Here is a 12,129-nt window from a genome sequence, read left to right as displayed (position 1 = left end):
TTCTAGCCACAAGACTAAACAAAGTGCTACCACAGCTGATTGGGAACACACAGGTAGGCTACATGAAAACACGCATGTCTCACGATAACACAAGACTCCTCTGCTAAATATTAGAGCACTCCTCAAAATCACACAACTCGGTGGTAGCAATCACGCTAGACGCAGAAAAGGCCTTTGACAGAGTATCCTGGCACTTCCTAGAGAAGTGCATGCAAACATACAACCTAGGAGACAGCTACACGAAGAAAGTCATGGCATTGTACGAAAACCCCAAAGCACAGATAGCTATTAACGGAACTTCATCGGCCCAATTCAACCTTGAGAGAAGGACAAGACAAGGTTGCCCGCTATCCCCGCTACTGTTCCTACTAGCGCTCGAGCCCCTGATTAGGGACACTTTAGCTAACAGCGATATTGCGGGCGTAACCATTAAGAACACCACAGCCAAACTTGCCGCCTACGCAGACAACTTACTCATTATAACGGACGAACCCGATCAATCCATACCAGCACTCATTCAAACCATTGAAACTTACACTAAACACTCGGGATACAAACTCAACAGAGACAAATAAGAATGCATGCCCCTCAACATACACACAACCAGAGAGGTAATAGGTACCTCAGGGCTAGCCTGGCAACCTGGGTTTGTCAAACACCTGGGTATTCAATTCAGGGAAAGCCTAAGAAGCCCCCTAGAACAAAATGAGAAAACAACACTGGGAAAGATCAAAGGGCTACTAGAAACGTGGTCACCCAGGTTCATCACCTGGTGGGGCAGAATAGACACGGTAAAGATGATGATCACTCCCATAGTAAACTACCTAGCAAGTATGCTTCCCCTGGCCCTCACGGATGAATTCCACAGGAAGATAGACCAAATGTTAAACAAATTTATTTGGCGGGATAAGAAACCCAGAATAGGCCTCCCAAAACTGAGACTAGAGAAAAGATTAGGAGGCCTCAACGTTGCAGACCTGAGAACCTTCCAGACAGCCTTCATAGCCAGACAGGGAATGCAATGGGTACTTCGGAAACAGCTATACACGCCGACATGGCTCTCTATAGAGAAAGTCATCCTAGACAACACAGACCCTTTAACTCTCCTCAGCGCCAACAAGCAAGCACAAAAGAACAACCCGATCTTTAAGATCACAAGGGACGCGCTGCTCAAAGTAGACCGGAAACTCGAACATAGCACCAGAACTCGCAATGGTAAACACTCTGGGCAAACCCCAAGATTAAATACAGGGGGAAGCCCCTTGACATAGAATTATGGAGAAAACTAGGACTCTCGTACCGTGCACAGCTGGAAGCTGAGGGGGTGCCCCACACCTTCAACAGCTTGAAAACACGACACGACCTCCCAAACATAGAACTATACAATCTCCTGGCAATCAAAACAGCCTTAACAAAATCTAACCTAGCCAAGCACAAACCTTCAATCTTTCAGTACATGGAAACCATAAACATGACAGGTCACCAAGTCTCACACTTATACAAACTCCTCCGACCTGTCCATCAAACTCAACGCCAAGAACACCAGCTACTGGGAAACTCAGCTAGGCTCCAAACTCACGGAACAAGAACTACAAACCTTCTGGGCGCCCCCATCAAAAAATATGATATCCCCAGTGCTGGCACAGACAACATTTTGGCTATTACACAAAGCATACTGGACACCATCTCGCCTTGCTTCGATAGGCCTGAGAGACAACGATAGCTGCTGAAACTGCGGCATAGAAAGGGGAGACCTCGCACACCTCATATATCACTGCACTAAGGTCAGCAACTTCTGGGGGAAGGTGCTCAGCTTCATCAACAAAACCATAGGTTGCAATCTAGAACAAACATTTGCCACAACTACCACGGCACACATAACAGCAGACATTGTCACACAACAGGATAGAAATCTCCTAGACTTCCTCCTGACGACAGCAGTCAAAACATTACTAACCAAATTGAATGACCTCTCCAAAGTCACATTCAAAAGTTGGCTGAACTGGGTGACCTTCCTCAGAGGGCCGACAACACTGCACTTCGACTCACACCATGGAGGAACCCCAACAGAGAGATGTGGTCAAAACTAGACATATTCCTAAACCCTTACAAACCCTCATAAACAACAGAGATATGCTTAATGAGCCAAACCAGCTCAACGCAACTTCAAGATAGCCCGGCGCTCATGTCACTAAACAACGACCAAACACTTCTATGTTTTATGTACCAACTAGACACGCGTCCATTCGCAATAACTTAAATGTTCAATGTTCTATGTGTGCTGAACTGTGGGGCAGACAAGCAAAAAACTAGAAAAACAACCACCGTTTTGCCCTATACGATTGACCGTGTAACTTGCTATATGTTTTTTTTGTAACAGTGTCTTTTGTATTTTGCAACATGTAAATACCAATAAAAACATTATTAAAAAAAAAAAGGAATACCGACCTACAAACTAAATATTTTTATTTTTACCCGTTAAAAAGCTTGCCATTAAAGTTGCTCCTCCCAATTTGGCAGGACTCATTACATTACAAACAAATATTTGGAGTGAAATCCATTAACACGTTACCCCATCCACTTAGTGACGCATTTCTCGTGAAGGGTACCGTTTTAATTACTGATACATTGCGAAACACTAACTATAATGCTCATGGCGTAAAATTAACTACCGAAAAAAAGGCACATTATGCAAGAGGATTGCATTAATTATCGTATGATATGCAATAAACATGTGTATCTGATATGATTTTTTTCGGGTTTCTGTTGTGCATGTCAATGCCTTTGGCGGTGCCTGTAAGTATCAGTTAGAATTGCAGTTATGTCTAAATTGCTCGGAGTTAGGCTTTGTCTATTAACTTTGAGGGTTTTAGCACTATGTTAATGAAGAGGGCGCAGAGGTACTTCAGAAAAGCTTCAAGGCAAATGCGTCACTCCCCAGAACTGAACACAATGTTTTCACTGGATGGCTGCGCTCCTGGAACAGGCTTATTACATAATAGTTAAAAAAATAAAATGAAAAAGAACCTCGAGTTGAGAAACGGGTGCCACCTCGTCCTGAAAGTAACAAATAGCTGACTATGCACAAGCAGCATATATCTGACGCCTAAAATGTTAGTACCGCGTTGTTTTGCAGGTTTGTCTTATTGTAGCTGTGTGAACGCGACCTATTAACATCCTGTTACTTGTTAAGGGGTGAAGTTCTTTCCCGAGGTGTTTTATGAGACACTGGTTGGCACCACCCCGCACCATTGTGTAAATGTTTGTTGGCAAAGCGTTTCCAATTCCGAGTGGCGCCAGCCTGTCGACCTGAAGGTGGGAATCCCACATTTTCAGTTTGCTGTAGACTAGAATTCAGACTGATGTGGTTTTTGTTGTTGTTATTTTAACTTGACAAGCTTCTTTTTGTCTCTCAGGCCCTATGAAGATAAAGCGTACCTTGCGGTCGGACGCATGAAGACTTTAATGTTGAATATTTCGGTGTTTAATAATGGAGATGACGCTTATCAAAGTACCCTGCATATCCAGCTCCCGAGAGGGCTTTACTTTATAAAAGTTCTAGAACTGGTGAGAACTCCTACACTTAATTAAGCTGTGCCATGCCATATAATTATTGCACGCAACCACGACTACACTTTGCAGACTATTAAGAACGGTATTAAGAGTGTTCATGTAGAGTCATTGAGATGGTGGCCATGTTCGTGACCAGTGTGGCATAATCTGGTGCTACTGAAAATACATAACTGAAAATGCAGTTATGTGCACCAGGTCTGCTGGCTCAGTGCACTAATGCACGGCTTTACAGCTCTGTTTTTTACACCATGTTTAGGGATTCAATTACCCCCCCCCCCCCCCCCGCCCCCATGAGACCCTGGGGTGAAGGTTCCACTCTTCCAATAGATATTAATTAGTTTATTTATAAGTAGCAAGAAAAATACATGTTGATGACAGTTCAGTTGCTGTACATAGTTTTGACTGTACACGGGTAATGAATGTTGGGTTCTTTACGTGTTCGGAAATAGGAGTTTTGGTCTTGATGAATTGTGCCAAATTATGACTCTGTTTGCATAGAACAAACACATACCTAAGGGGCAGGTCCTATCATTACCTAACCGGAACAACAAAGGCATGCAAAAATCCGTATTTGTAAAGCACAAACTACTCACCCTTACGGGTCTCAAGGCGCTGGGGGCCCTCATGGAAATTAAGTGAGCTATTGCCCAGAGTCACATCGTGCTGAGCTGAACCTCCACCAGAGTTGGGGATTGAACCGTGAACGCTATGCTCTAAAGTCAGCTGCACTGGTCACTGCACCACACCTCTCCACATGCAAGAGACAGGGGACCATAGTTACTTCAGTGGGTGGTTATCCATTGTGTGTTTCTTATCACAGAGATGGTCCTTTTACTGCGATTTTGAACTTTTGGAGCGAGACAGAGGTACAAATGAAAGGCAGTAGGGAGTTCCAGTGTAACGGTTGGTCTAAAGGTTTGAAAGCTCAGATTCTGGATGCAGCACAGGATTCCATAAATGTGGTAAGAAGGTTATGCTTGGTGAATCTCAGGCATCAAGTTGACGTGTAGCATGAACATGTGTTGAGAAGTAGTTACAGATGAGGTTGCTATTGATTTGACTACTAATATTATTAATTTGTAGAAGGCCCCGTTCTTGGTCGTCGGTCTACTGACCTTGTGCTGGCAGGTGGAGGCGGGGTGCAATTAGGAAGACTGAATAGAATCTGGGTAGAAAAGTTCAGATGTTCTCCAGAGGTTCCTGGGAATACTTGGGGAGGCCAACCAAAAATCTATTGCAGCCTTCAAATCTAGCAAACATATGTGAGTTCATGGGTGTTTGTGTTTGTAGTGGTTGCTTTCAATAAGGGGATCTTGCCAAAGTTAGATAATAGAAATTGTGTTGGAGTATCTATTTTGGCGATGAACGCTTCCATGCCCGTTGATGAGCGGTAAGGCAATTAAAAATGCTTACGTAAAAGTGCGATCTGAGAGCTGGGAGGGAGTAGATTTGGTTGTCATCTGCATATAGTTTATATGAGAAGCTAAAAGAGGAGATGATGCAAGAGAGGTATTGTATAGTGATAAAAGAAGACAGCCAAGTTCTGCTCCTGCATTGGGTGGTCGCAGATATGAGCGTTCTAAACAAAAGTGAAGAAGCTGCTAATGTAGGAAGTGAACTAGGTATGAGCACGGCCGGTGATGGGAGGAGAATTATGTGGCATAATCACTAGTGTCAAAGGGAGCAGATAGTCCCAAGCATATTGAAGTGGAAGAGAGTTAGTTTGGGTGTGCAGTGTTGAAGAAGGTAGTTATTATTAGTACGTGTTTTTTCTGTAAAATACTGGATATGAAAGCTTGATTGAAGGCCTAGAGCTTGCTACTTGATAAAAGGTACAGTGGGAGCCAGTTGGAGACCAAATGTTCCAATATCTTAGTAGAGAAGGGGAGCTGAGATACTAGGTGATATCTGGATGGGGAGGAGAGAACAGCAGTAGGTTCTTTAAGGAGGGGTTAAAATAATCTTGACTGGAAGCATGTGGGGTAGTGCCTGTAGTGTGGAAGTGGTTAAAAAAGAGAGGGGTGGGTTTGTGAAAATCGTGGAAGGTCAAATGGTGCACTGTAAAAAATTGTTTATGGTTTTAGGACCATCTGTTCTCAATAGATGAGATTATCGGAGAAAATGTTCCAATGGGCTTCCAGACATTGTGGTTTTGTGTAGAAAGGATTTCATTGGTAAATGTTCTCTTATATCTACCCTCCCTCTGATTCTTATTTATTTGGTAACAGCTGACCCCATAGTGACCAGGACCAGAAACTAAGTACACACTTCAAAATAGCAGAACATCTGCACTGGATTATTGATTATTTGCTTGTAGTGCTTTCCGCTGCTAAAAAAATCTCAAACACTAAGTGACTTCAACCTCTGTTCCTTTACTTGTTTTGCTGAAACATGATTTGTACTGCATAATGTACTCCACGCTGATTTTCTAAATATATCTGGGTGTTTGTATTATTGTGACCAATTTTTATATTTCAAATAAAATTTCTTCTTTGAGCTATAGCTGCCATGAATTTATAGGATTTACATAATGTATCAAAGGTCTGATGCTCAGATTGAACACAAAGAATGAGGGGGTGGAGATCCAAATCTTTGGAATGAGATAAAAATGCCCCTTCACCACAATTCGCTCAAGTGCTCATCGGACTTACAAAAAACCTCCTTGTGCTTGGAGAACATGATGAAATGGTCCATTGTCTTAGAAAGTGAGATTGAAGGAAAGTGGGCCCCGGCTGGAGACCACTCACCAGCAAAAGCATGCGCATAATCATTTTGAATACTGAAATAGAAGCCGTGAGTCTAGCGCTGTGGACTCTGTGCAAGCATCAAGTATATGCTCAGGACTAAGTAAACCGAGGTACTGTAGTCAAGGTGGTAAGAAATTGCTGCTTGAATGATGGTTTTCTGGCAGCTGATAAGAAGAAGAGGAATATTCCTGCTGAGGGTCCTTAGGCAGAAAATATATGAAAGGAAAAAGTGTAATAAATGTTTGCTGTTTTTACATACTCCAGGTAGCGACTTCTTGCAGCATGCCTGTTTTACTATAATTTTCTGCATTGAACACTATGTATTGTGCTAGTATCAGGTATATTAATTCCCATTTATCGGCTTCTTCCCTTATCTGCCATCAAATTGCTCTCTTCTTTCAGTCTCCTACCCCACTGTGCCTGCCTTATAGTAAGGAGTCTGTTGTGGTTACTCTTAGAGCTGCTTAGCTAAGCATTCTATCTCCATGGTAGAAGTCTCGTGTGAGACTGTTATTACCTGGAGTGCGGTCGGGCTAGCAGTTGGAGGCTCTGTATTGAAGAAATAAAAAAAGACTACAAAACTTGCCAGTGTGAGTCTTTTCAACACTGGTGACGAGTGGAGCTTGCGGGATACACGCCTGCTACCAACTCTCGCCATTTTCAGCAACCCACGAATTGCCATCTTCTCATCTGTTGCGGTGGTGAGACCAGTGAAGATGCAACCTTCTGGACTTTCTACAGACTTTCCTGTTTGTTAGGTCTCGCCTATGAAACGCAGCACATGTGCTGCTTCACCTTGGCGAGACTATTGTTGTCGATTTTGCTAGCGAAGGGAGACAAACCATGTGCGCCACGGACAGGCGATGTGCACGCGCATGGCTTCTCCTTTCTGCCTCACACGCTCCCACCGCTCGCACGCTCACAGCGTCTCTCAGAGCTTCGGCCCGGACAGGCCATGTGCACGCTCACGGCGTGTCAAGCTCCATCACTCTGCTGGTGCGAGGTTAAGGAGTCGTGGGATGAATGTGGCGGAACAGTAAGCTCGGGCCGCGGCAGGGAATTAAGTAGTCAGAGAGGCACCTTCTCTCCCCATTAGCTGCTGAGTTCGGCAATGCTACTGTGCTACTGGTAAGGAGAAGGGGGGAGGCTGCGCCACATGGCCCACTGTGATGACTCTGGGTGTATCTAGTGTACGCCTAATTCTGTGCGTTCCTGGGGAGGGAGCGGGTAGCCTAAGGAGTGCAGGTCGCCGCTCTGTCTCCTATCTGCACGTCACTGCCCCTTCATTCTGCTCCTGCCGCTTCCTCTCCTATCTGCACAACACTGCCCCCTTCATTCCGCTGCCGCCGCTCAGTCTCATATCTGCACGTCACTGCCCCCTTCATTCCGCTGTGGCCACTCCATCTCCTATCTGCACGTCACTGCCCCAGGCCGCACCACTGCCTGAATCGGATGCAGCAGGACATGTGGGGAGAGATCCGGGAGCTCCCCAGGGTACCCCGGTCAGCTCCGGTAGGGGCCTAGACTCCTCGTTTATATGGGCCACCAGGCCCCGCCACACAGTCACTCGTCCGCTCCAGAGGACGACACAGCCCATGTTGGGGGTAGGCCTCGTGGCAGTGTGCTGTCTCACTATTCCTCCGGGCGCTCCGCTCGGTACCCCGGGACGTTCGCCTCTGGCTTCGGAGCCTCGCGCTCCTCCCCCATAGATTTTGCTAAAAAGTCTTGCGAACGAAGCAAAAAACAAACAAAAAAAGTATTTTGAATGCAATAGATCTCGCATTTACGCAAGTTTGAGCTATTGTCCATGTAAATGACAATGCCTTTTATTTACGTTTTGGTTGTAAAACATAAATAAAAGGCATTGTCATTTACAATGCTAATAGCTCAAACTCTCGCAAATGCGAGACCCATTGCATTGCAAATGCTTGTCCTGACTTCCCGAGAGGTCTCTAACCGAAATCAGAAAATGTTGTCCATTTTTAGGTTTCGCCTGGCGATCCGCTGCGCAGTCCTAGAGTACAAGAAAAACCTCTGTCTAAAAACCCGTCTCTCAAGGAAGCTTTAGCTATTGTAGAGGGCATGGAAAATACCTCTGGTTTGGCTAAAGAGATGGAAACCCATAAGGCAATAACTGACAGTGCTCAAACTCCTAATAGCATTCATGAATTGACCCAAAGGGAGCCTCCTCAAGACTCTATTGACATTCTCTAAAAATATGCATGGAACCAAGACCAAACATTTAACATCTTTTGTAACACCACTGGGGGCCTTCCGTTATATCAGAATACTATTCGGGTTAGCCTCTGCGGCTGCCTGTTTTCAACACATCATGAAGATGATCTTGGGTGATATTTCCAATCTCTTGTTCTTCCAAGATGACATCTTAGTCTACGGGAAGGATGATTTAGAACATGACAAAGTTCCGAGATCTGCTTTACAAAGACTGAGTGACAATGGTTTGACTGGTAATAGATTAAACTGTAAGATTGGGGTATCTTCTGTCACGTATTTGGGACATGTTATTTCCAGGGAGGGCATCCGACCAAACTGGATCTAGCTAAGAGTATTGTGGATGCTCCTGCCCCTACTGACAAAGAGCAGGTTAGGTCTTTCCTTGGCCTTGCCGAGTTTTACTCTAAGTTTGTTCCACATTTTGCTTCTACTGTTGAACCTATCAGGGCCCTTCTGAAAAAAAGGCATACACTTTGTTTGGTCGCCAAAGTGTGTTTTGGCTTTTGATTCTGTCAAACAAGCAATAGGTAAGAGGCCTACACTTGGCCTTTTTGACTCTAAGAGGAGAACTTTCTTGACTACTGACTCCAGCTTGTGTGGACTTGGAGCACTGCTTTCCCAAGTTGATGGAGGTGTGGAAAAGGTTATTGCATTCGCCTCAAGGGCATTGAAGAAAGCAGAACAACTAATTACTGTATTGAACGGGAGGCTTTGGCTATTGTCTGGGCAATAAAACATTTTATGTTTTATCCTTGGGGCATTCCCTTTTTAGTTAGATCTGATCATCGCCCCTTGGTTCAAGTTGTTTTGTGTGCGGAGAGTCAAAGACTCACCCAAAGACTTAAGCGTTGGAGTGAGGGGTTGGAAGAGTATAATTTTCAAGTACAATATCTTCCTGGCTCTGTCAGTAAGGCAGCGGATTGCTTTTCGAGACTCCCCATCAAGTGTTGCAATGATTCTTCGGACTGTGATGTTGTCAGTGTTTGCTTGGTGACGGAGCCTGCCATTCAAGAGTCAGAATGGGAACAAGCTTTGTTGGAAGATGTGTTGCTTCCCATTGTTAAGTACTCTGTGGTTAAAGGGTGGCCGGAGAGCAAGAGACTTGATTCTGATCTACTACCTTTCTGGTCCATTAGAAATGAGCTTACTCTATGTCAGAGTCAGCTCATGCGTGGTGAGAGAGTAATACCCCCTGATGCCTTAAGACCTAAACTGGGGAATCTTGCTCATGAAGGGCACTTAGGGAGAAATCTCACGAAGTCTCGGTTGCGTGAAAGATATTGGTGGCCCAGGTTGGATAGCCATGTTGAGGAGGTTGTTAAAGAATGCTGTCAGTGTGCCTCCAGTGATAAATCCCAAGTCACAGGGTTTGGACCTTATGGGTCCCTTTGAGCTTTTGGGTCCTTCAGAGAGATTTGTAATTCTTTTGGTGGATTATTCTTCCAAGTGGGTATCCACTAGGTGTGTGAGTTCTATCAGCACCAGGGTTGTCATTGATTTCCTTAAAGATTAGTTTGCGTGTGAGGGCATACCTAGATTCCTCATCACTGATAATGGGGTGCAGTTCATCTCGCAGGAGATGCAGGATTTTTTGAAGGACTATGGGATCACTCATCAGAAGACTGCGATTTATGCACCGCAAGCCAATGGCTAGCGGAAAGCATGAACAGGGTGGTAAAGGTGTGTGTGCTGAGAGCTGTTAATGGGACGGTTTCTCTCAAGGGTGTCTTAAGAGATACTTGGTGGGCACATCGCACTGCTCTCAATGTTGTGTTACAAAAATCTCCCTTTCAGATATTGAGCGGGAGAGTCGCTCTATCCAAACTCAATCCTGGTTGGTTACCTCTCATTGATGGTCCTATTTTTGATAAGGAGGAGGTGGGTGCAAAAGTCAAATCTTATCAATAGAAGTATAAGGAGAGGTTTGCCTTTAAGAATTCAACCAAATCTTTGGAATGGAAGGTGGGTGATTGGGTGCTTATAAAAAAACACGGTGGCATAAGAAGGGAATCTCTGAGTTTATTGGCCCTTTTATCATCACTTTTGTTTACAAGAATGTGATCACCGTTCACAATGGTAGCAAATAGAGCATGTCTCACCTGGTGAGATTCAGGGGCGAATTAATCCTCTTTCTCATCATGCTCTGATGAATTACCTGTTCCAATATTTCCTAAGTGTCTTCATCCTCCGAACTTGCATTCGCCTGGTCTTTGTTCAAGGCCTCGTTTTACTCCTAAACGTTTTGAAGATTATGAAATGTATTGATGTTCTCACATGTTTTTCTTTCCATGATTCTTTTTGCTATGTTTCTCTTGCTCATCTCATTATTGTGTATTTTTCTTATTCTTATGCTTTCCTTGTCCTTTCCTTTTTTCCTTGTTCTCAGTAAAGGGGATGTGTTGTGGTTACTCTTAGAGCAGCTTAGCCAGGCATTCCATCTCCATGGTAGCAGTCTGGTGTGAGATGGTTATTACCTAGAGTGCTGACGGGCTAGCAGTTGGAGTTGGTGGCTCTGTATTGAAGAAATAAAAAAAGACTACAAAACTTACCAACGAGAGTCTTTTCAACAGAGTCCACTCTCTGGGATGCACCTTCCTACATCCTTATAGCACAAATGCACGGCCAGATTGGGAACAGAAACCAGTCCTGGCAATTCCGCTCGACCCGCCACTGGGTAGGGGGCTGGTGAATGGGTGGCGGGTGCTAAGAGAAGTACAGGCATGGGGGCTGGTGACAAGCACTGCTGTTTCTTTTGTTACAGGGGGCTGATATTGCTGTCTTGCTGCAAAACCGGCCCCCTGTAACAAAATTACCCCCAATGGTCAAACACCGGCTCCTACCCTTCTGGTCCACTGGGAAGACACCTTGTGCCCGCTACAGCCAGTCCGGGCCTGCTCATTAGTAACAAGCTTGTAGAGTCACAGTCTGCCAAAGGCCATCTTTCTCCAGGGAGGGCTGTCACAGGTGGTTGAATGACGAGACATTATCAATACCCTGATTCCACACTGCATGAAATACCTTTATGATGGGTTGGACAACAAGTGTCTGACCTCATAGCGTTGCTCTTCCCAGTCTTAGTACACCAATTTTCATAATGTTGAATTTAAGCCAATTAACGTTGATTTACTTGGCTGTAGAGTTAGGACATTGCTTGAGGGTAGATTGCCGATGGATGATTCTGGTATTACGGTATCATATTCAGGAAGTCTTCACATATAATGATTCCAAGTAGCAAGGGCTGTGCTCTCTCGGCACTTTTATAATAGTGTGTTCTAGGGTCGATTTAAAAATTGATAAAAGTGTACATAAGAGAGAACGTCTGTACTCCTACTTCACAGACTCATAAATGCTTTTGTTAATTGGACCCATTGTACCTTCATCCAGTGCAAATATTGTCTCCTGGTGCCTGACCGAGGGGTTTATGCAACAATTCAATGAATGTTGTTGCATCAGATTTTTTGTGAAAAAAAATAATTGATATACATGTTTTGAGAAGTGGGATTTGACAGTACCTTACCTTGAAATTGTGCCTTATCTCATTGCATAGGATAGTTTTGACCAGTTTCTTCCATTC

The 12,129-nt window shown here is 44.4% G+C and overlaps 1 protein-coding gene across 2 annotated transcripts in view; it reads left to right on the top strand.

The window, feature by feature from the left end:
- Nucleotides 1–12,129, top strand: part of ITGA4 (integrin subunit alpha 4) — a 628,337-nt gene that overhangs the window by 511,230 nt on the left and 104,978 nt on the right. For both annotated transcript variants that reach the window (XM_078681473.1, XM_078681474.1), the window contains one exon: nt 3,417–3,567. In XM_078681473.1, coding sequence (XP_078537599.1) covers nt 3,417–3,567 — 151 coding nt within the window. The remainder of the gene's footprint in view (nt 1–3,416; nt 3,568–12,129) is intronic.

This window comes from Lissotriton helveticus, chromosome 3_1 (assembly GCF_964261635.1).
Source record: "Lissotriton helveticus chromosome 3_1, aLisHel1.1, whole genome shotgun sequence".
Taxonomy (NCBI): Eukaryota; Metazoa; Chordata; class Amphibia; order Caudata; family Salamandridae; genus Lissotriton; species Lissotriton helveticus.
The sequence above is the reverse complement of the archived record's forward strand: the minus strand, read 5'-3'. Positions and strand labels throughout refer to the sequence as shown.